Source organism: Lynx canadensis, chromosome B4, assembly GCF_007474595.2.
Source record: "Lynx canadensis isolate LIC74 chromosome B4, mLynCan4.pri.v2, whole genome shotgun sequence".
NCBI classification, from domain to species: Eukaryota; Metazoa; Chordata; class Mammalia; order Carnivora; family Felidae; genus Lynx; species Lynx canadensis.
The window spans coordinates 44,732,953-44,757,630 of NC_044309.1; the positions used below are offsets into that span (position 1 = coordinate 44,732,953).

At 38.4% G+C, this 24,678-nt stretch overlaps 1 protein-coding gene across 1 annotated transcript; it reads right to left on the minus strand.

The window, feature by feature from the left end:
- Nucleotides 1-2,184: 2,184 nt before the first annotated feature.
- On the minus strand, nt 2,185-12,376 carry LOC115518907 (killer cell lectin-like receptor 2). The gene is given in 7 exon segments (XM_032593722.1): nt 2,185-2,372; nt 5,033-5,139; nt 7,199-7,210; nt 7,212-7,342; nt 9,243-9,449; nt 10,613-10,702; nt 12,262-12,376. Coding segments are annotated over 7 exon segments (822 nt in total). The 3' UTR covers nt 2,185-2,212.
- Nucleotides 12,377-24,678: the final 12,302 nt, after the last annotated feature.

Sequence of the window (24,678 nt, forward strand, 5' to 3'; positions counted from 1 at the left end):
GGGTGGCTCACTCGGTTGAGCATCTGACTTCAGCTCAGGTCATGATCTCATGGTTTGTGAGTTCGAGCCCCACGTCGGGCTCTGTGCTGACAGCTCAGAGCCTGGAGCCTGCTTCAGAATCTGTGTCTCCCTCTCTCTCCCTGCTCACACTCTGTCTCTGTCTCTGTCTCAAAAATAAACAAACACTTAAAAATTTAAAAAAAATCTCAAAATAAATAAATGAACTTAAAAGGGGGGGAGGAGGGCACCTGGGTGGCTCAGTAGATTGAACGTCAGACTGTTCATTTCAGATCAGGTCATAATCTCATGGTTCATGAGATGGAGCCCTGCCTCAGGCTCTGTGCTGTAAGCACAGTTTAGGATTCTCTCTCTCCTCTCTCTGCCTCCCTCCCACTAGTACATGCAGATGCTCTCTCTCTCTTTCTCTCTCTCTCTCTCAAAATGAATAAAAAAAACTTAAAAAAAAATGAAAACACATGTCCACACAGAAACTTATACAAAAGTATTCATGACAGGTTTATTCATAATAGACAAAAATAAGAACTACATCAAATATCCATAGGTGGGTGAATAAACTCTGGTACATTGGTACAATGGAATACTATTCAGAAAAAAAAAAAGAATGAACTACTGATACATGAAAGAGTACATGATTATGAAATTCTCTCACAGTCAAAACTAATCCTTTAGTGACAGATGTGTAACTGGTTGTCTGGGAACCAGTGGGTAGTGAGAGGGAAGAAAGGAACTTTTGCAGGTGATAGAAATGTTCTATGTCTTGACCCGATGGTGTTTAAGAGATGTATACATTTGTTAAAAACCCACTGACCTCGTGACTTAAAATGGATGCGTTTTATTGCATGAAAGAATAACTCAGTAAAGTTGTATTTTAAAATGTCAAGGTCAAGGAAAACAAAGAACCCTGAGGAATTCTCCCAGAGTAAAGAAACATCACAACTGGGGCACCTGAGAGGGGGGTTCAGTCAGTTAAGCAAGTGACTCTTGATTTTGGCTCAGGTCATGATTCCAGGGTCGTGAGATTGTCTTGCGTTGGGCTCAGCACTGAGCATGGAGCCTGCTCTCTCTCCCTGTGGCTCTCCCCCTCTCACGCTCTCTCTCTCTCTCTAAAATAAAATGTAAAAAAAAACCAAAAAGGTACATCACAACTAAATGTATCATATGACCCTGAAACGTGCAGGAAAAATGCCTATAAATGATATAATCAGGATAGTTGACAAATTTGAATATGGGTTATAGATGAAAACACAGTACTCTGTCAATGCTAAATTTCTTGGTTTTGATAATTTTACTGTGGTTATACAAGACAAAGTACAGTTCTAATAAAACATTTAGGAAAGGGACATAATGACCCCGATTTATTATCAAACAGGTGAGCAGGGTGGGGGGAGGGGAGAGAGAGAAGGACCATAAAGTACAGATAGAACAAAATATTAACAAATGGTAAATGTGCAAAGACTATATGAAAGGGCTTTTTTTCATTTTTTTAATGTTTACTTATTTTTGAGAAAGAGAAAGACAGAGTGTGAGCAGGAGAGGGGCAGAGAGAGAGAGAGGGAGATACAGGATCTGAAGCAGGCTCCAGGCTCTGAGCTGTCAGCACAGAGCCCGACGTGGGGCTCGAACTCACAAACCATGAGATCATGACCTGAGCCAAGGTCGGATGCTTAACCAACTCAGCCACCCAGGTGCCCCATGAGAGTTTCTATACTGTTGTTTCAACTATTCAGGAAGTATAAAATTATAGCAAAAGAAAAACATTTTAATGAGAGGTGATTATCTAGATGGGAGAGGGGAGGCTAGATAACTATTTTTTAGTTCTTAATCGTGCCATCCCTCAAAGCCGAGGCTATTTAAATGATTCATCCTATTAATAAGGAAAGACCTAGCCTATTAATAAGGAAAAGACTAGACTATCAGAGATGTCTAATTGCTTCAGGGAAATAGAAAGAGAGAATTTCTCAGGGCCATTAAAGAGAGGGGAAATTGCTCTCCAAAGACAAAATCTTGCCCTCTTCCTCAAGAAAAGATCAGGTATCTGATTTCTTAAATCATAGTCCAAAAAGAACATTTTCTTCCTTCTCTAACTCATCTCCGTTTCCACAGTAAACTAAGTCCTGCTATCAAAAACATTAGTTTGTAAATAATCACAAATTATCACAGCAACAAACAAAAAAAATTACAAAATTCTATCTCATCTTTTCTTATAATTATTGAAGCAGGGAAAGAAAATATCACCAATTGTCTTCTCACAGATACAATTGTACATCTGGGAGCACTCAGCATTTGTTATTCTTGTTGAAGATAAAAATGCACATTGTCCTCTCCCAGAAATATTCATGAATGCATAGTGCCTGTAGAACAGAAAGCATATACGCTCAGCTGTTTAATTCTGAAGCTGACAATAACATAAATTATAATTTTTTAAGTCCATTGCCTAAATATCTAGAAAATGGAAATATTATAACTTCATCAGTAAAAGATTTTCTTTTGGTCTTAGCCTATTAAACAGAATATCAACCTTTTGATCCCATAATAATCTCTCATTTTATTTTACACTGGGAATTTTTGTTAGAAGGCAAAATTACCTTGCAATATTGCTATGGAGTCACGATACAGTAAGCCTGCTTTCCATCCCTCATATAATTTGTATTTGCTATGTATTTGAATATCCAAATCTCTTACAGAAAGAAAAGAAAGAAAGAAAGAAAGAAAGAAAGAAGGAAGGAAGGAAGGAAGGAAGGAAGGAAGGAAGGGAGATAAATGAAACTATCTTGTGAGGCATGGGCAGAAAGCATAAGATGTATTAAATATATATGGATAAGTAAATCAGTAAACTTGGAGACATGTCAGGTATATATACAATAAATAGAGCATAGGAAAGGAAGAAAGAACCAAGCAGCACTAAATGTCTCACTCAAATATACACTATGAACAGAGATACTCAACATCCATGAGGTCTTAAACTCACCTCCCACTGATGACATGCATACTGGCCCTCTGCCTAAAAAAACCCAAATAAAATCCATACCTGCTCAGCAGGTTCACTGAAAAGCTGCAGTTGTGGCCGGGCTTACGTGTTCCTGACTCTCCCCAATAGAGAAAATGTGTATGCTGGCCATAGAACCTTCTGTTTGGTGGGCCCTCTTAGTCAAAACTCAAGTGATGTCCTAGAAACCACACCATTATCATGAAAGCGGTATGCAGAAGAATCAGGCCATATGAAGATTACTTAAACCAGGATTCGAGTAATCCTTTTACCCGCTGGCACCCTATCCTGAGTTTGACAATTGATCCCATTCCAGCCCACTGTGAAAAGCTATCCCATTTCTTTCCCCTTGCATAGTGCTATTTGTTTTAAATTGATTTGATTAACTGTACAATTTAGGCATCTTAATTTGGCCCATGAGCCTTTCTGTTCTATGCTTCTGAGGTCTTTGCCTAGAAGTGTACTCACTACGACTATATTGAAGTAATCTCCTTCATGACATCTCTTGTAAGTTTGCAGCCCAAAATCACACTACTTGTAGGACCTAAATTTAGAATTAAAAGTGGCCCAGATACACCATACCCCAAGGTATCCAAAAACAGCTAATTATTCCTTGAAAAAGCAACCTTCATCTCAGTCCCCAAATAATTTCCACAGCAGCTCAAAAAGAAAAACAAAAATCACTAAACACTACAAAGGAAATGACACCATGAACAAAAGCAAGCAGAAACAATAGAGTAGACCCACAGACTTCAAATATTAGAATTATCGGATACCAAATATAAACAAGTATGTTTGATATCTTTCAAAAGACAGTTTGAAAATATGAGTAACTAGCAAGATTTGAAAACTTAAAACAGAACCCCTAGAAATCAAAAGTGTAACAATTAAGATTTTTTAAAAATCATTGAGCAATTTAAAAGAAGATTATAACTAAATATAAACCCAAGCGTTTACAAAACACTGCACTTCAAAATAAAACTTTAAGGTTGCCTAGCTGACTCAGTTGGAAAAGCATGCGACCAGGGCCATGAGGTTGAGCCCCATATTGGGTATAGAGATCACTTACTTACTCACTTACTTGCATAAAGAAACAAACTCAAAATAAAACCATAGTGAAGATATATGTATGCATGTGTGTGTGTATACTCATGTATATTTATGTCTATAAATAATATAACTAACAATATACAGATCATATGATGTGATAATATTTCACACATATCGAAAATATCCTAAGTCAAAAATGCATTTAATACACCTAACCTACTAGGTTAGCCTAGCATGCCTTAAATATGATCAGAACACCGATGTTAGCCTTTAGTTAGGCAAAACCATCTAACACAAAGCCTATTTTATACTCAAGTGTTGAGTATCTCCAGTGATTTGTTGAATCCGATAGTGAAAGTGAAAACCAGAATGGTTGGATGGGTACAGGATGGTTGTAAGTGTCCGGGTTGGTGATCTTGTGATCACGTGGCTGACTGGGATCACGTGGCTGACTGAGAGCTGCAGCTCCCAGCATCACAAGAGATCATACTGCACATCACCAGCCCAGAAAAAGATCATATGAAATTTTCAAAGTACAAATTCTACTGCATATTGCTTTCACATTATTGTAAAGTAGAAAAATTATAAGTCAAACCATTATAACTCAGGGACCATCTACAAAGGTGTGTCAGATGAATTTGGGGTATCCTCAAAATACTCATCTGTCATTGTGGGAGGGATCACTATAATTCAGTCAGAATGAGGTACTTTATAATTTTGGTTTATTTTGTGTGTGTCATAACACATACGTCTGAGCATGTGCCTAGGATCATAATTTTGTTAATAATCTGCATGACATTTCCCTTCCTTTTTAATTATACTTCCTAAAACATTTTCTTAATCATTCTACTTGTTCTTACCAATGACCTCTGTGGGAAAACTGTGGGAAACAAGACAAGATTCTTTTTAGATACAGATACATCCTGATTCCAACACCAATGCTGGAGTTTGAATGCATTCATTCCAGAGACTTACATCCCCAAAAGTGGGTCACTGTCAATCCATTTCCATTTTCTTTCTCCTCGATTATATGATAATCCAATCCAGTAGTAATTCCTATAAGTTTGGGTTTGAATGAAGGTCTGTAAAGGAAACAAAACATATCATGTGACTAGCTCCCATCGGTTAGATAAATGAAAAAACCAGATAAAGGTCCCAGCTATTTCTATGGCTGGTACTCTGCTATGTTCCATACCATCCTTCATCTCTACTTCCTAGAAAACCCTCTCTTCCCATCCATCCCTGTGCTTTTATCTTCTGAAGTAATTATTTATCATAGATTATTTACTTAGTATTAAAAATGGCTGCCAAGGGGTTCCTGGGTGGTTCAGTCAGTTAAGCATCCAACTCTTGATTTCAGTTCAGGTCATGATCTCACTGTCATAAGATTGAGCCCCAAGTTGGGCTCCATGCTGGGCATGGGGCCTGCTTAAGATTCTCTCTCCCTCTCTCTCTGCTCCTCCCCTGCTCATGCTCTCTCTCTCTCTCAAATAAAATTAAAATTAAAATTAAAATTAAATGGAGAACTCCTGGGGTGCCTGGGTGGCTCAGTCAGTTAAGCATCTGACTGTCTGTTTCAGCTCAAGTCATGATCTTGTGGTTTCATGAGTTCAAGCCCCGCATCAGTCTCCGAGCCTGCTTGGGATTCTCTCTGTCCCTCTCTGCCCCTTCCCCACTCACACTGTGTCTGTGTCTCTCAAATAAATAAGTAAACTTAAAAATTAAAAAAAAAAAAATGGAGCACTCTTTTAAAAAAATTTTTTTAATAGAATAAAAACAAAAATGGCTGCCAGTCTCATGAATTATTTAAAACACGAAAAAAATGTAAATTTAAGTATCTAACAATAGACTTGTTAAATAATTTATGACACTATGAAACTACTCAAAATCATGCTCCAGAAAAATATTTAAGGATACTGACAGTGATCATTACATATTCGTAGATGAAGAAAGGAATTTTCAAAACAAATTTATTAAAATAAGTATATATAAGAAGTTGTGCATCAGAGCTGAGAAAGGCTTGCTATAGTTTAGTAGTTAGAAAGGGTGAAGGGAAAAGGGGTAGTATTTGGAAATATTTGCTATGTCAAAAAATGTAATATATCAAAGTGGCCTATAATGTCTGATCAAATGTGTGAGTGTATTTTAAAATATAGGTTTAAATTTAAGTGGGTTTTACTGCAACAAACAAAAATAATTTTATGACTTCATATCATAATTTTTTTATGTTGTGATTTAAAACATCTATTAGATTTGCATATAAATTTTGTGTTGTTTCTCTAAGTGATAAGTAGACGTTTCAGACTGATCTTTGAAAACATTTCTCAGTAAAAAACATTCTGTGTATGTGGATAGTTTTTATTGGTAATTAACTTAAAAGATAATTTTGATATTGTCACTTTATTTTCTCTTTTTACAATTCATTTTAAAAATATATACATCGATACGATATATTAGAATATTGATCAAATAAATGTTATGTACAGATGCAATGAAAATCACCATTAGGCTAATTCGTAAAACTGTTATCACTTTTATGTTACTCATTATTATCTCCATTTTGCAGCTGGAAAAACTGAGACCCAGACGCCAAGTAATTCACCCAAGGTCACTTAGTTAGAAAGTGGCAGAACTGGATTTTGCCTGATACCAAGCAGTCTGGCTCCTGGATTCCTAATAGTACCTACTGGATCAGATTGCCTCCAGGTTCTTAGTTGCCACCTTAGAAGGATAAATAACCACTGCTTCCAGGCTGCAAATACCAAAGTGTTAAGAGCTCTATTGAAGGAGAGCCATGCTTTTCAGTGAGCTGTTCTGAAGATGCCTTAGAAAAGGAAATGAATGCAAAACTCCAAAGTGAATCTTCAAGGGGGTTTTCCATTTTGGAAATATTAATGGTCATCATGAATAGATAATATAGGAATGCTTAGTAAGTGGCAGCATCATATATGCCCATCAGTAGGCAGGGTTTTCCAGAACCCTTAACCTTCTTAACTACACAACTTGTGCTCACTCAATAGATACAACCCAGAGGATAACTGAAGGTCCCTCTGTCTGGATTGCCACATCCTCATCATCTTGGGTCCAGGGGTAAGAGACCTGGTGCAAGAAAATAAAAGGGAATGTAACAGTCCGTGTTACCAGTTCATCTTGATTCATTTATCTTCAGAAGAAATGAATTATAGCTTTGGCATGTCTGTTTACATCCCTTCCAGTTTTTATATTCAGGAATAAAATAGTAACACTTTATTCCACAACAGGACCAGTCGCTTTCATAGAGTTTGCCTGCAATATATAAGGTGAAACATTACCTGCTATTCCATTAAGCAGAGCCATATATTTATCAGCCCTCCATAACTAAGTAAAATCTTAGTATCATCAATAATGACAATATTACGTTCATCAAGATTCTGGAATGCAAGGAGATAGCTCTCATATTCCTTGCAGCACTATTCACGACAGCCAAGATATGAAAACAACCTTGAGTGTCCCTCAATGGATGAATGGATAAAGAAAATGTGATATATACAATCAATAGAATACTCTTCAGCCTTTAGAAAAAGGAAATCCTGCATAGGCAACAGCATGGATTAACCTTGAGGATATTATGCTCAATGAAATAAGCCAATCACAGAAGTACAAATACTCCATGATTCCACTTATATGAGATACAAAAAATAGTCAAATTCAGAGAAACAGAAAGTGGAAGGTGGTTGCCAGTGGCTACAGGAGGGGGAAGTAAGGAGTTTTTTGTTCAATGGGTATATAGTTTCAGTTGTGCAAGATGATTAAGTTCTAAAGATCTGTGGTACAACAAAATGCCTTTGGTTAACAATACTGAAGTGTGCACTGAAAAACTTGTTAAAAGGGTGAATCTTGTGTGTTCTTACCCACTCCCAAAAAGAGAGACATGAGAAAACTTTTGGAGGTAATGGATATGTCTATTACCCTGATTATGGATGATTTTACAGATATATGCATATGTCCAAACTTGTCAAATGATATACAGTAAATATGTGCAACTTTTGCATGTTAATAATACCTCAAGAAAGCTGTTTTTAAAACAATAAAAGTAAGTTTTTAAACAGATAATGGGGGCGCCTGGGTGGCTCAGTCGGTTAAGCGTCCGACTTCGGCTCAGGTCATAATCTCATGGTTCGTGGGTTCGAGCCCCGATTCTGGCTCTGTGCTGACAGCTCGGAGCCCGGAGCCTGTTTCGGATTCTGTGTCTCCCTCTCTCTCTGCCCCTCCCCCACTCACGCTCTGTCTCCCTCTGTCTCAAAAATAAATAAACATTAAATAATAATAATAATAAAATTTAAAAAAAATAAAAAGATTCTGGAATGTCTTCTAAATAAAAGAAACATTCTTTGGGATTTTTTTCTTTTCCTCATATATTTTATAATGTATCAAATTTTTGAAATAGCATTGATTCTTTAATAACAGAGAAGATAAATTCCTACAACCTACCATATTGAAATGATATTAAATATGCAAAATCTTTGTAAACTCCAAATCCTAAACAAATATTTAATAGTTGTTAATTAACCAGGTCAGTTCATTCCACCATTATACATGATAACAGAGTTTATTATGTGAGATTTAATATTCTTATCTCTTGGATGTTTTTAATGGTATTATCACACCGAGTTGCACAAACATCAACACATAGGCAAAACTTGCAGGAGCACTGCAGAGAGCATACAGGCCAAATATCTCAACTCAAGGCAGAATGGGAACACACGCACACAATCATCTTTCCAAGAGCATCCAAATGAAAGGCATTGTGCCCATTTTAGCCGAAGTACGTTTTTACTTATAGCCTCCATATTTCATGTCAGCAACAAAGCGGAGTGCCTAATTTGCCCACAGGTCCAAAATGATCCAAGTTTTCAGGGAAGCTGACACACGATTTCACCTTCTGGGAGCAGTAGAAATGCAGGGCTTGTCATTGAGTTTGGGGGAAATATAGAGCCCTACTAATCCAAATGGCTCCTGGAGTCTCAGTCTCATATTTGATACAGGCAAACCCGAACACTCATATTACATCTCAGAAGTAGAAATAAAAAGTTGCCTGGTAAACCTAGACCACTAGCATAGATCGCAAACCTGTCTATTTAGCCTCAAACCTTCTGGGAGGGGAAGAAATAAAAGAAAATCATGCAATCTTCCCTTCCCTCCATACCTATATTTTTTCTCTGGCATGTCCTTTCTATAAAATCCTGCTTCATTTTCTGCTGAAGACTTTCATTTTCACGACTGTTACATTCCAAAATCTTATTTGTCAAAAGTTGCTCCTTGAAGTAGCTGTCATTTTGCACAATTTGGTACTCTTGACTCAAATTTCTTATCTTTTCCCTCTGCTGATGGTTTTCTTGAATATACTGAAAAACTAAAATTAATAGCATAGATATAATATAAAAGTACTCATACGGCTTAACTGTTAAAATGTAAGACAAAGGAAAGTCTCACTTTGATAACCAACCCATTTCATTACTTTAAATGAGTAATTTGACATTTAGAAAGTAACACCTCAATAAACTAACCATAGAAATGGAACCACCAAATTTCACACTGTTAGTAACCTGAGTGTAGAATAAATAAATAAAATTATGATGGTAACACCTTATAATTCAGTTTTGTTTTTTTTTAAAAGTTAGTGCATCATTTATAAATAGGTACCAAAGTAAAAATCAGTCAATCAACTTTTAACAATACATCTGAGCATGAAAAACTGTGCTGAGACACATAAGGAAATAGCATCATTGTTATTGGAGGAGATAGAATATCCACAGAAGAAAAGAGAGAAAGATTTAAATATGTACATTTATCTGAGTGTAACATATTAGTAATTTTCTCGAAAAATGTCAAGAAATTCAAATAAAAGATAACAGTTGAATTTAAGGGGCACCTGGGTGGCTCAACTAGTTAAGCATCTGACTCTTTGTTTTGGCCTCAGGTCATGATCTTGCAGTTTCCTGGGTTCAAGACCCATGTGGGGCTCTGCATTGGCAGCTCGGAGCCTGCTTGAGATTCACTCTCTCCCTCTCTCCCTGCCCCTCCCCCACTCACGCTGTCTCTGTCTCTCTCAAAATAAATAAATAAACTAAAAAAACATTTAAAAAGTTGTATTCAAGATCATCTAATGTCCATGTACAGAATCACTCTTTCCACTAAACTATATCTTCATTAAATACTTAAAAAAACATCACAAGAAAGTCTTAATTTCTTCTGAACAGCTATTTCTTGAAGAATGTTTAAGAATCACAGTGATCTAAACTCAGAAGTCAGAATATGACTAAGTCCTGTAACTGGAGGAATGTTATCATGTACTATACACAGTAAGACAACTCCCTGAACCACAGAGTCACTGGAATAAGTAAGTAACATGAAAATAGCACTGTGACATGTCTATGGAAAAAATCACCCAGAAAGAGCCACCTGGGACATTCCCTGATGGGAGTCGGGAACAATTAATGGAGCACAATTAATATTTGCACAATTAGCGTTCCCTGCTATTTACTCAGGCTTGAAGGATATATTTCAATTACTCACTCTTTGTCCCCAACACTGCAACTGTCACCGATAGTAGTAAACAGAGGATCCCAAGAATCACTGCAATGAGATGCCAGGGCACTGAAAACTCTTTAAATAAAAAGAAAGATAATTATCAGGGGCAGAGCATGGCCCCTACTAACCTTAGCCTGGGATACCATTTGAAACAAAGAGACAATCTTCCCTAAAATTTTTACAAAAATATATCATACCAATTGATTTAAATTCATAACCTAATAATTACAGTTTTAAAGTCTCAGATTTCTGGGGCGCTTGGGTGGCTCAGTCAGTTGAGCATCTGATTCTTGATTTTGGCTCAGGTCATGATCCCAGTGTCATGGAATCCAGCCCTGTGTCAGGCTCAGCAAGGAGCCTGCTTGAGATTCTCTCTCTGCCCCTCTCCCTTTTATGAAAAATAAAAATAAGGTCTCAGACTTCTGACTGATATACACCCACTGTAGAAATACTACACATAAGAACAGTCCAATAGGATTTTAAAAGTACTTCCCTTACTAAATAGAGAGCTGTCCAATGACTATGCTGTCACTTGAAACTAAGGTACATTGCATGTCAACTATCCTTCAATTTAAAAAAATCTAACCAAGTTTTCAAAAAGAAGCACAGAAGGCAATAGACATAATACACATTTATAAGAATCCACACGGACATTGTATACTCTTTCCTGTGATCACAACTAATCATGAAGAGGAACAAAAAAGCAGTCAATATTCTTGAGGAATTGGTAGCCAACAGTGGATATTCTGAAGCTGGAAATGTGATTGGGATCTATCCTTAAACGAGTTTCTAGAAATAGGGGGGCCTGGGTGGCTCAGTTGGTTGAGCATCCGACTTCAGCTCAGGTCATGATCTCACAGTTTGTGAGTTCCAGCCCCACATCAGGCTCTGTGCTGACAGCTCAGGGCCTGGAGCCTGCTTCGGATTCTGTGTCTCCCTCTCTCTACCCCTCTTCTGCTCGCATTCTGTCTGTCTCTCTCAAAAATAAATAAACATTAAAAAAAATTTTTTTTAATTTCTAGAAATCAAATTTCCTTTCTTTTTCATCAATTCTATTTTTCCCTAGACAATATTATATTTAGCCTCCTATTTTTGAGGTCCTTGATCTGAAAACTGTATCTCTGTCACTAAATTAAAACAGTAAAAGTCATTCTCACTTTAGAGCTCGTGATAATATTTGAAGGTAGAACAGAAAAGAGAACAGAAAAAAAAATGAATGCTCCTTCTGTTTCTTCATTGCCGTTAAGGTTTGGTAAATATTTAAGACACCTAAAACACCTTCTATCTGAATAAAAACATCGTTTCTAACAAATATTGTCATTTTTCAAGCAGTCTCTAAGACCTTTATTTCTCTAGGAAATGCAGTGTTTTCTTGAGAATGTAATCTGTCCTTCACTTTTAATGGCCTCAAAAATTCCTCTTGATCAGAAATTTGAATAAAAACATTTTATTGGCTTTATGAATCTAAAAGAATTCATCAATTTCTCCATTCTCACAAACTTAAAAAAAAAAAAAAAAGACTTGCTCTGCTACCTACGCCATTATCATTTCCTATCACCATTTGAGAACCTGAAGGACAGACAGGAACTTTTTTTCAAACGTCAAAGTTTGAAAGAGATGCTTAAGACACATACCTTTGTCATCAGTTTTCCCAGGCCTTTGAGTCCTACCTGGCCTTATTCTATTTTGTGACTCTGAAGGAGACTGAAGAAATCTCAGGGTGGAATAAATCACTTTCTGATCGCTCATCTCTACAGGAAGAAGGGAAACGTGTTTTGCATTAAAACCTCACAACAGGATGATTTCTTTCCAAAGAAAAATTACAGTGTCAGTCTATAGAAATATACAAGAAACATACCTAGAAGTGTGTGTGTGTATCTGTATGTGTAAGGGGAGGTGTGTTTAACTCCTTCAAGTGCACAAAGCATGTGGACTGAGCCTGATATATACAGGAAAGCGAAAACCTTTCAATATTTCTGTTAAACTCATTTATACTTCTAGTGATTATTGCCATTATGATTAGAAATACAGAAAGGTGTTTTTTTTTTAATCTACCAATACACTGAATAGGCTGAGTCATATTCACCCAGCCAATTTAACTCCAAATGTTCAATGTACATATACAAATGTTGGGCAAATTTGCGGCACCATTGTAAATTACTGAGACCATTTTAAAACTATCAATTCAAAAAACAAAAATTCTGTTTCTGAAGTTCTGAAAAAATATAAGTATCTTGCCTTAAAAAGCCTTAATATACACATTCAGATCTATATATAAATATTACAAAGTTCTCGCATTCTTTTCAGTTATGACATGACTCTACTAGAGTGTTTCCCAAAATACATCCCATAAACCATCTGCAAAAGAATTATTAAGGGTTAACATCACAGATTGCTCAATAATCTGATTCCAGTGCCCCATGCAAGGTGTGTGGAATAAAAATCTCTTAGGGGTGCCTGGGTGGCTCAGTTGGTTGAGCATTTGATTCTTGATTTTGGCTCAGGTCATAATCCCAGGTAGCCCCATGTCGGGCTCTGTTTTGAGTATCGAGCCTACTTAAGATTCTCTCTCTCTCTCTCTCTCTCTCTCTCTCTCTCTCTCCCTGCCCCACTCCCCCACTTGCACATGCTCTCTCTCTCAAAACAAAAATAAATTAATTAAAAAATAACGATTAAAAAAATCTCTTAGTTGGAGCCAAGACTCCTGTATTTTTAATCCCAAATGATTCCATGTATATTTGAATTTTAGAAATAATGTTCTAGTGTATGATGTTGCCACAGAAGCCTCTGTGAAAATAAAATTTGTCAATAGGCAGTCATTAGTTAATATCCATAAAGGATTTGAGCTATATTAATATCAACATAACAAGAAATTATTAAATAGTAAATGTCTAAAATTTACCTTGGTTCTTATATTAATCAGTGTGAAGAGATGATATTTAAGGAGCAGAAAACGTGGAAAACAAATTGCACATGTAACTATATCCTTTTTCAATTTTTTAATTAATTTCTAAAATTTTCTAACTTCTTCACATTTTCCCTAATTTCCTAAGGAACAGGAATGTTTTCACTTATTCAGTCCTTTAAGATGGATAATATGTAAGTAATTCAACATAAAGCAAAACACGCAGCATATTGAGAAAAAGAAAATAGCTTCCCGTGAATGCTGCAATAGTTTTCACATCCTTTAGAGTTCATGCAGTTCTGATGTGATCATTAGAAAATTCTTTTCTAGCAATCCCGTATCCATGCCAAGCCACTTGTAATAAAATGCCATATTCCTAGCATCTTTTTTCCTGAGAATTTTTTCTTTATAAGTGGGACTAGTAGGATACTCAGATAACAAAGATAAGAGAAAGCAAAAGCAAATGTTACCTGTGTCTATGCCAGGCAGTGATGCAGGTGGAGAACACTGATCCAGATATGCGGTGGAAGAAGCTGGCCTTTCCAATCCTGGATCCCTTGTGTGCGTCAGGACTATAAGACAGAAGGCAGAAATGAATTGTCTCTGAATGGTGCTCACACTACAAAAATCAGTGCCCCTCCTCTTGACCAAAGTGGTGAAAGGAAATTATATCAAAAGGCTGATGTTGAGGTATATCTTCCTCCATTTCAACTAACCAACCACTTCGAACTCTTTGCAAAGTAACAGTCAAAATCAATTATTTGAGGACTGAACATATAAATGAACACAGTTTTGTTCTAAATTCTAAGTAACTAAATTCTTTAACTCTTAAATAGCCTGTTAGAAACTTTGTCTTCCATGTTGCTATTTGAAAAAAATGTATTATTTCTTTTCTCCATTTATGTGTACTACAGATAAATGTATTTTAGAAATTGTTTTTACATGTCCATAATTCCACTACAAAAATTTTGGCATATATTCTTCTAGTTTTTCTATCCACACACTGGGTTTATTATCAAAGTTGGAATCGTTCCATACATGATGTTTTTGATTATTTCCTAATAAATGTTTCCTCATTTAAAAAATATTCATCTACAATGTGATTTTAAAAATCATATATAGTCATTACCCAGACAGATTATATCACAATTTATTCAGGCAATCCCCTACGGTTGGGCATCTGGGTGGTTTCCATGTTTTTTTGCTAACATAAAAAATATTTGGCCTTATTTTTGAATACTGTCTTAGGAAAAATGTTTAAACATAAAATTATGGGATCGATACGTTAAAGAACTTTGATACATATTGCCAAATGCCTTCCAGTGAAGTTGCTCCCATTTATACATCACTAGGTGTGTGAGAAAATGCTCACATTTGATCTTTTAAGAAGAGATACTATTGAAGTATTCTTCCACTCGAGTTTTGTGCGTGAACCTTACTTTGTGAAGATCTTCAACCTTCCAGCTAAAGGAAATTCATCTCTGCAACTGTTTCTATGAGTCAGACCTTACCAGAATACACCCAAATCTCCCTGAAGTTCATTGTCATGTAATACAGTCCTTGTCAGTCTTCTGACATACAGCTCTATGAAACCAACTGACGTTGCCCTTCACATCACATGATTATGGTTAACGTGGGGTGTGGCAGAGAGGAGTGAGGTGGGATGAGAAACAGAAATTGGTTATGCAGAGACAACTCACCCTTATTTCACCCGACTCTGACCAAATTCCTTGCTTATTCTTTTTTTCCCTTACCACGTCGAGCCACAACCAAAGCATTGTCCTTTAGAAGGATTTCTCATTCTTCAGTTTGCTCATGCTGCCCACCTCACTTCCATGCTACTTTACAAACACAGCTACTGACTGTTCTGACCGCTAGGACCAACATGTCTAGGTTATGTTGCCGGTGTTTGGCCCCACTTCTGTCCCCAAAGCGGTCCTGAATCTCTGAATCACCACTTGTCATCACGTGCAGGCACTCAGCTGAAATACCTCCCAGAGGCTAATTTAATTCAATAAGACAAAGCAAAGTTGCATGGGTAGGTTCTGGACACTTCAAGAATACACACTGCTGGGCATTTTCTTGTCTTTACCCCACTCCTGGTTCGACTTTGTTCACCTCCAAACAGAGAAAGATCTTAGCCTTCTATCCTAGCACCAAAAATAAATAAGTAAATAAGTAAATAAATAAAACCAGTTCTGCTGAGAGAACATTGGGAGCAGGGGTGGGAGAAGTATTCATGGTCATCAAAAAGGTGGCAGAGAGAGACACTATCATTTATTGGAGGACCCACTGTACATCCAACCATATCAAAACCTTCCAATGCTGAGAGCTGTTTATTACTGTCCTCATTTTACGAATGAAGTTAATTGACTTGCCGACACCCACGTTCTTGCTAAGTCTTGACCCATGTTTAAAATCAGGCCTCACTGAATACAAAGCACAGACAGAATATGGATTCAGAAGGGCTTAGATTTGCAACAAACCTCATGCTACAAAGCATGAATTCTGGAAGCAGGCAGATGTGGCTTGAAATACCAGCACTAGCTTCCCTGTGAGATGTGGGGCAAGTCACTACCCTTCTATAAAACATCGGGTTCATCACAGTAAGCGAGAATATTTGCCTTCTCAGGTTGTTATGAGAGTTAAGTGAGACCGGGTCTATCAAGTGCCAACCAGACCTGGTAAACACGCAGTAGGCACTCATTACATGTTAAATATTATTATTTGAGGTCCAAGGTTCAAATCCTTTCTATCTGCAAAAATGTGAACCAGTCACTTGCGATCTTCAAGCCAGTTTCCTCCCATGTTCTATGAGAATATCACTCACTTGATAGACTTGGAAGACTTCAATGAGATTAGCACTACAGATAGGATTTCTCAGACTTCAAAATAAATAGTCATTTTTTCCCTCTCTCTCCTGAGGTTCTATAAATAGCAGAAAAGCCAGGACTGCAATCCAGAAGTCCTGACAGGCTGAGCTAGTTTCTCTGTCCTAACATGTGAGCTTTGGAGTGTAGACGCTCGGAAGAAAGGAGGTGGGAAGGGGCGGGCAGGCACATTAGTACTGGAAAAACATGGGCGGCATCCTACTACCGCCCTAGAAAAACCATTCTGTGCCCTCAGATCTAGCTATTTATATTTTCCTGTCCCTGTGGAGACACTAGTAATGCTGAGCCTTTATTCTGTTTTGATTTACATCCTTATAGCTGATGAAAGGGTGGAGACTTCTCACGATGGAGCCTAGACAGCTGCAGATTACCTTTTTGCACTTCCATACCTGTCTGTCTTCTCTACATAAACTCTGTGACTACCACGTCTGTCTGGTCCGTTATCGTAACTGCAGCACAGACAAGAGATACCATGCCTACATGTGTGCTTGATGAGCAAGGGGGTTCGAATTAAGAGGAATTGACTATAAAATCTAGATTTTTCCATTTTAGAGAGAAGCCAGTGAGAGGTCTTCTGAATTCACTTTTGCTCAAAAGACACATAATACATAAAACATATGTATATACAAAGCATTTGTTTACTTACTTCCTGGCTGCTTGGCTGCAAAGCCTTTTTCCATTTGGGAAACCACACAACTTACCTCAACCCCTACTGACAATATTCACTTTGTCAGCTAGGAGCTTAGATCACGGCTTCTAGTCACACCTTCCAGCTTTCTGGTCACACTGTCAAACCTCAGCGGCTTATCATTTCACCACAGCATGCTGTTCCTCCTCTTGAACGTGAAGTATGCCTAGCATAAACACTAGCTCCTACGAAAAGATGGTCTTCCTCCCTCTCCTGAGAAGTGGACCTCACCTAGCCAAGATTCCCACCTCCACGGTTGTTAGACTTAATGCCTAAACTTCATGACACTGAGCGACTTCTGGCTCTTGTTGTAAAAACTCAAAAGGCTTCATTTGAAGGTTCCTGTTCCCCTAACTAGTACCTCATTTGTCCTTCTTGTCTTTACAATAAAAATCTAACACTCTAGAGTCAAAATCTTTGATATTGGCCCAATTGCCCTCCAGCAGTCAATCAAACAGTACCCATCCTGCCTCCAATTTCTAAATACCTAAATGAGAAGACCGTCTCAGGAAATAAGTAAGCATGAAAAAAGTATGGGAAAAGAAAAAAAAAAAGGATTTCAGGTTGCTATTTGGGCTCTGTGTCACTAAAGTATAAAGTCTGTTCATGGGTTGAAGGAAAAATAGCTCTGCAAAGTAGTGGCATAATTAAGAAGTTAGATGTTTGAATTGGTGTTCCCTCCACTATATCACACAGTTCAGACTCTAAGCTCACCCTCAAACCATTCATTTACCTTTGCTCTTTATTTTTATTAAATTCTGTGGATTTTCTATTCTAGCTCATTACCATACAATGCTAAGAAGCCAACTATTAAAACTGCCCATAGATGTGTATAGGAGCCTTATTCACAATTGCCAAAACTTGGAAGCAACTGAGAGGTGCTTCACGAGATAAAAGGATAAACCGTGGTCCATCCAAGCAATGGAATATTCAGCGCTAAGAAATGAGCTATCAAGCCATGAAAGGACACAAAGGAAACTTAGTAAGAAATGAACTATCAAGCCATGAAAAGACATAAAGGAAACTCAAATGTGTATTACCAAGTAAAAGAAGTCAATCTGAAAAGGCTACATATTGTCTGATTCCAACTATGACACTATGGAAAAGATAAAACTATGGAGACAATACAAAGAGTAGCAGTTGCCAGGGGATGAGAGTAGGGAGAAATAGAATAGAGCCCAGGGGAATTTTAGGGTGGTGAAAATACTAGCTCTGAGACCAGAATGATGGATATATGGTGATTATACATTTGCCCAAACTCACAGAACGCACACTGCCAAGAGTGAACCCTAATGTAAACAAACTATGGGTTTTAGGCGGTTATGATGTGTCAGTGGAGACTCATCCAATATAACAAATGTGCCACTCTGCTGAGAGATGCTGATAACAGAGAAGGCTGTGCATGTGTGCAGCTAGAGTATATGGGCAATCTCTGTACCTTCCTCTCATTTGGCTGTGAACCGAAAATTGCTCCCCCCCAAAAAATCTTTAAAAAAAAAAAATCACAGGGATCGCTGGTTGAACTTACAGCACAACCCATGTTCACAGGTCTCAAACAAAATGGTCTAATGATGGATACACAAAATAATCTCAGCTCTCATTTACATTAAAAATGTCCACATGAATAAACTCAGTCTGACATCGATGAAGTATCTGCATGTACTCTTTTTTTTTTTTTTAATTTTTTTTTTCCAACGTTTATTTATTTTTAAGACAGAGAGAGACAGAGCATGAACGGGGGAGGGGCAGAGAGAGAGGGAGACACAGAATCGGAAACAGGCTCCAGGCTCTGAGCCATCAGCCCAGAGCCCGACGCGGGGCTCGAACTCACGGACCGCGAGATCGTGACCTGGCTGAAGTCAGACGCTTAACTGACTGCGCCACCCAGGCGCCCCTGCATGTACTCTTAACTGTAAGAAGCAGAGATGCAAAACCTAGAAACTCAAAATAAAGAATTCTCGCCGGTCCTCTTTGCGGGGCCATTTATCTATTCCTTGGCGGAACAAAGTTAAAGTGCTCTACTTGGACCATACATGAGAAAATTAGAATCACAGTGGGACCACATCCAAAGGACACATCCTGTTCCGAGGAATTTGAATATACAGTTCTGTGGCAGAGGTATGTGTGTATGCAAAATTCATGGCAGTTGGAAGGTTTGCACAGTGACAGAAATGAGTCTCTTCCACCTGAGACTAAGTTACAAAGAACATAATCAGGCAGGAAGTACAAAAGACAATAAGCTCAATCAACTTTTATAAAGCACCCACTCTATGGAAAAGACTGTGCTAGGTGCTGGGTGGTGACACTCCATCCCAAAAACGAACAAAAGGAGGGACAGGGCACAGAACCAATACTTGGGAAATGACTTTGATTATTGTAAGAGGTCTCTTTTTTACGGGGAGAGGGGAAAGGGAACATGTATCTGCTGACCTGAGTGCTGTAACAATCTAGTTTCACATAAAATTAGCACACAATTTAGTTTTTAGTGATCCTTGTCCGCTAGCAACTTACCATCAAGGAGAGCCAGTTCAAACAGGGTACATGAAAGCCAGAAACAATACAAAGTATTTATCCTAATGACCTATCCTCCAGTCTTGGTTTGAATATGAGAAACACAGTAGATAGTGGAGACAGAGCATAACAAGTGAGTCAGCGCTAGAGGGAAGTCAGAGAATGAAAACAGAGTTAATACATTAGAGGCTTTTTTTAATCTAAGGACTATTTCTCCCAACTCCCTCAATCTTCATCATTTCAGTCAATGTCTTCCTCAGGAGACTCAGAATAAAGATTCTCTCAAGGAGCAACCAAAAATTGTGGCCCTACAGAAGGTTAAAAGAGCAATTTGTTTTTCCCTTCCTCCTGGAGACTGACGTCTAAGAAAATTATAACATGACTTTACATTGCATATCCACCAAGGTCTACAATTTAAGAAGATATGCTTATTTTCGTAAGAGACCAGCAGGTGATGACAGTATAGTCTTGCACCGTGGAGATCAGGTGACGCTCCAGGGCAAACCTGAAGAGGATGGCCATTCGTGTTCATGCGTGTTTGTGCAGGGCGAAAGACCAGACGGTACTCCAAGGCAAACAGGCTACCAAGACGTGCTTTAGAGCTACACTGTCCAAAGGAGAGCCACAAGGGACACTGGCTACCTAAATTTAATCAAGAGGGAGGAGTCAACAAGAGGGATACCAGAACTTCCCTCCTCCCCTCAAACTCGGCAGTATTGAGATCACTTGGAATTCTAGGAATCCAGGCTGCAGTCGGACAGAAACCTCTCCAGGAGCTAGAGAGAAGCTTGGCAGTTCAGAGGTGCGTGTTTGAGAATTGGGAGAGACCAATCGGGTGGCTGCGGAGGCAAGGAAGAGGGGGGTAACCCTGTCTGTGGAGAAACAAAAGGAGCAGAAAGAGGCTATGGAAGTGTGGGATTGTATTTGGACAAGAGAGAAACCTTTCTGGACCACGGTCCAGAAAACAAGAATACAAAGAGAGATGAGAGACAGTTTCTACTTTGCAAGCAGCCCAGGAGTGAAGATCGGAGATTTCAGGGTTGCAGGACTATCTCCGGACCACAGCCACTGTCTGCGGGCTGCCCTGCGTGCACCTGGTGGGGAGGAGAGCCAGCCCCCGGCTTGGTAATGCTCTGGGGGCGCACTGCAAGAAAGCTGTCCCCTCCATGCAGTGCTGTGAGAAGAGGGTTTACTAATGCTTCAAGAACAAGACGCTGCAGGCGCCAGCCAGAGGACCGTTGTCCACCGGGCGGAGTAGTGCTATTCTGGGTCCGTGCAGAGAGGGATCCTTTAAGCCACCGAGTTTTGAATCCCAGTAGAGTGCCCGGGACGCAGGGAGACTGGGGAGCCGAACAAACCCGGCCTGCTCCCGCCCATGCTGCTCGAGGAGCGCTGCCTGAACAGTGTGTTTCGAGACACCCAGTGCAGGGGGAGGACTAGGGTGTCACCATTTTCCTCCCCGTCACCAACACAGTGGGGCTTAAGGGAAGGAGATAGCGGCACCCAGTGCAGGGGGCACCCAGTGGAGGCAGGACGCACTAACACCAAACCTCACCCCTCCGAGGCTAGCAATGGCTTTTCTCCAGGAGTGAGATTGACACTCACGGAACCAGTAGGCCCCTCCTCCAGACGAGCACAGCCACGGGGTCCAAGGCACCACTGGACAACTGTCCCGTGGTTTTGTATGTGAGTCTGTTTTTGTTGTTGTTGTTTTCTTCTTTTTTTAATTACTTTTTTCTTCTTTTTTTTCTTCTTTTTCCCTGCCTTATCTTTCTGCTCTCCTAATTTTTTTCTTCCTCCCATGGATTCAGACTTACAGTTTCTGATTTGATTTTTAGTCGATTCTTATTATGCATATTTTTTCTTTTTCTTTCTCTCTCTCTCTCTCTCTCTCTCTCTCTCTTTTTCTTTCTTGGTCTGGTTGTTTGTGTAATCAGACCTTTTGCCATATTCTTTTTACACCTTTTCTGTATCTCCTTCTTCTTTATTTTCATCTCTTTCTGGATTAAGCCCTATAAATTATTTGATTCTCTGACTGGTCTCTCTATCCACCCTAATCATTTATCTCTTAGTTTACAATAAGGTTTCTTCCCCCCACCTTGTCCTCCTTTCCAGGGTTGCTTCAATGAAAAATCAAAGCATACCTGGTGGACGGGCCAATACACCACTAGAAGTAGTGAGATACAGCAGCCAAGGCACAACACCGGAGTGCACATAACACACTCCAAAAACATTTCCTGAAGTGCCAGACCCTGGACAGTCCTTTTTAATATAGTAGTACTCGCAAGTGCAGGACACATAAAAAGCTATTAAAACATGTAAAGGACAGAAAACTAGCCAAAATGATGAAAGGGAAGAATTCTTCTCAACAGAAATTCCAAGAAGAAATGACAGCCAGAAAATTGCTCAAAACAGATAGAAACAACATATCTGATCAAGAATGTAGAATAGTACCCATAAGACTAATAGCTGGGCTTGAAAAAAGCATAGAAGACAGCAGAGAATATACTGCTGCAGAGATCAAGGACCTAAGAAATAGTCACGATGAATTAGGAAATGTTGTAAATGAGATGCAAAATAAACTAGATGCAGTGACAGCAAGGATGGAAGAAGCAGAGGAGAGAATAGGTGAAATAGAAGATAAAATTATGGAAAAGGAAGAAGCTGAGAAAAGGTGAGAAAGGAAATTAATAGACCACAGGGGAGAATCAGAGACCTAAGTGACTCAATGAAACAAAATAATATTCATATCATAGGAGTTCCATAAGAGGAAGAAAGGGGCAGAAGGTTTATTTCAGCAAATTATAGCTGAGAACATCCCTAATCTGGGGAAGAAACAGGCATCCAAATCCAGGAGGCACAGAGAACTCCCTTCAGAATCAACAAAAACAGATCAACACCATGACATATCATAGTGAAACTGAGAAAATACAAAGATGAAAAGAGAATTCTGATAAGCAGCTAGGGACAATCAGACCTTAACCTACAAGGGTAGACACATAAGGGTAGTAGCATACCTGTCCACTGAAACTTGCAGGCCAGAGGGAGTGGTAGGAAATATTCAGTGTGCTGACTAGGAAAAATATGCAGCCAAAAATCCTTTTCCAGCAAGGCTGTCATTTAGAATAGAAGGAGAGATAAAGACTTTCCCAGACAAACAAAAACTGAAGGAGTTCATGACCGCTAAACCAGCCCTGCAGGACATCCTGAAGGGGACTCTATGAGTGGAAAGCAGCAAAACCTACAAAGGACCAGAGACAACATCACAAGCACAAAACCTACAGATAACACAATGACACTAAACCCATATCTTTCAATAATCACTCTAAATGTAAATGGACTAAATGCCCCAATCAAAAGACATAGGATATCAGAATGGATAAAAAAAACAAGACACATCTCTATGCTTCCTACAAGACACTCATTTTATACCTGAGGACACCTGCAGATTGAATGTGAGGGGATGGAGAACTATCACGCTACAGGATGTCAAAAGAAAGCTAGAGTAGGCATACTTATATCAAACAAACTAGATTTTAAAACAAAGACTATAACAAGAGATGAAGAAGAGCATTATATCATAATTAAGGGGTCTATCCATCAAGAAGAGCTAACAATTGTAAATGTTTATGCCCCGAACATAATAACCCCCAAATATATGAATCAATTAATCATAAACATAAATGAATGTATAGACAACAATACCGTGATTGTAGGGGACTTTAATACTCCACTTACAACAATGGAAAGATCATCTAGGCAGAATATCACTAAGGAAACAATGGCTCTAAATAATACACTGGACCAGATGGACTTAACAGGTATATTCAGATTTTTCATTGAAAAGAAACAGAATACACATTCTTCTCAAATGCATGTTGAACACTCTCCAAAAAAGATCACATACTGAGTCACAAAACAACCCTCAACGAATATAAAAGGACTGAGCGATACCATGCATATTTTCAGATCACAATGCTTTGAAACTTGAAATCAACCACAAGAAAAAATTTGGAAAGCCTCCAAGTACATGGAGGTTAAAGAAGATCCTACTAAATCAAGAGATGAAGAAGGGCATTATATCATAATTAAGGGGTCTAACATGCACCCCCATGTTTTTACCAGCACTATCAACAATAGCCAAAGTATGGAAAGAGCCCAAATGTCCATCGATGGATGAATGGATAAAGAAGATGTGATATACATGTACAATGGAGTACTACTCGGCAATCAAAAAGAATGAAATCTTGCCATTTGCAACTACGTGGATGGAACCGGAGGGTATTATGCTAAGTGAAATTAGTCAGTCAGAGAAAGACAAAAATCATATGACTTCACTCATATGAGGACTTTAAGACAAAACAGATGAAAATAAGAGAAGGGAAACAAAAATAATATAAAAACAGGGAGGGAGAGAAAATAGAGGAGTCTCAGAAATATGAAGAACAAACTGAGGGTTGCTGGAGGGGTTGTGGGAGGGGGGATGGGCTAAATGGGTAAGGGGTATTAAGGAATCTACTCCTGAAATCATTGTTGCACTATATGCTAACTAATTTGGATGTAAAATTTAAAAAATAAAAAATAATAAAATAATAAAAAATAAAAAAAATAATTAAAGAGTCTATCCACCAAGAAGACCTAACAATTATAAACATTTATGCACCGAATGTGAGAGCACCCAAATATATAAATCAATTAATCACATAGATAAACTCATTGATAGTAATACCATAATAGTAGGAGTCTTCAACACCCACTCACAGCAATGGACAGATCATCTAATCAAAAAATCAACAAGGAAACAAAGACTTTGAATGACATACTGGACCAGATGGAATTAAGATATATTCAGAACATTTCATCCTAAAGCAGCAGAATATACAGTCTTCTCCAGTGCACATGGAATGTTCTCCAGAATAGACCACATACTGGGACACAAATCAGCCCTCAGCAAGTACAAAAAGGTCGAGATCATACCATGCATATTTTCAGACCACAACACTATGAAACTTGAAATCAACCACAAGAAAAAATTTGGAAAGGTAACAAATACTTG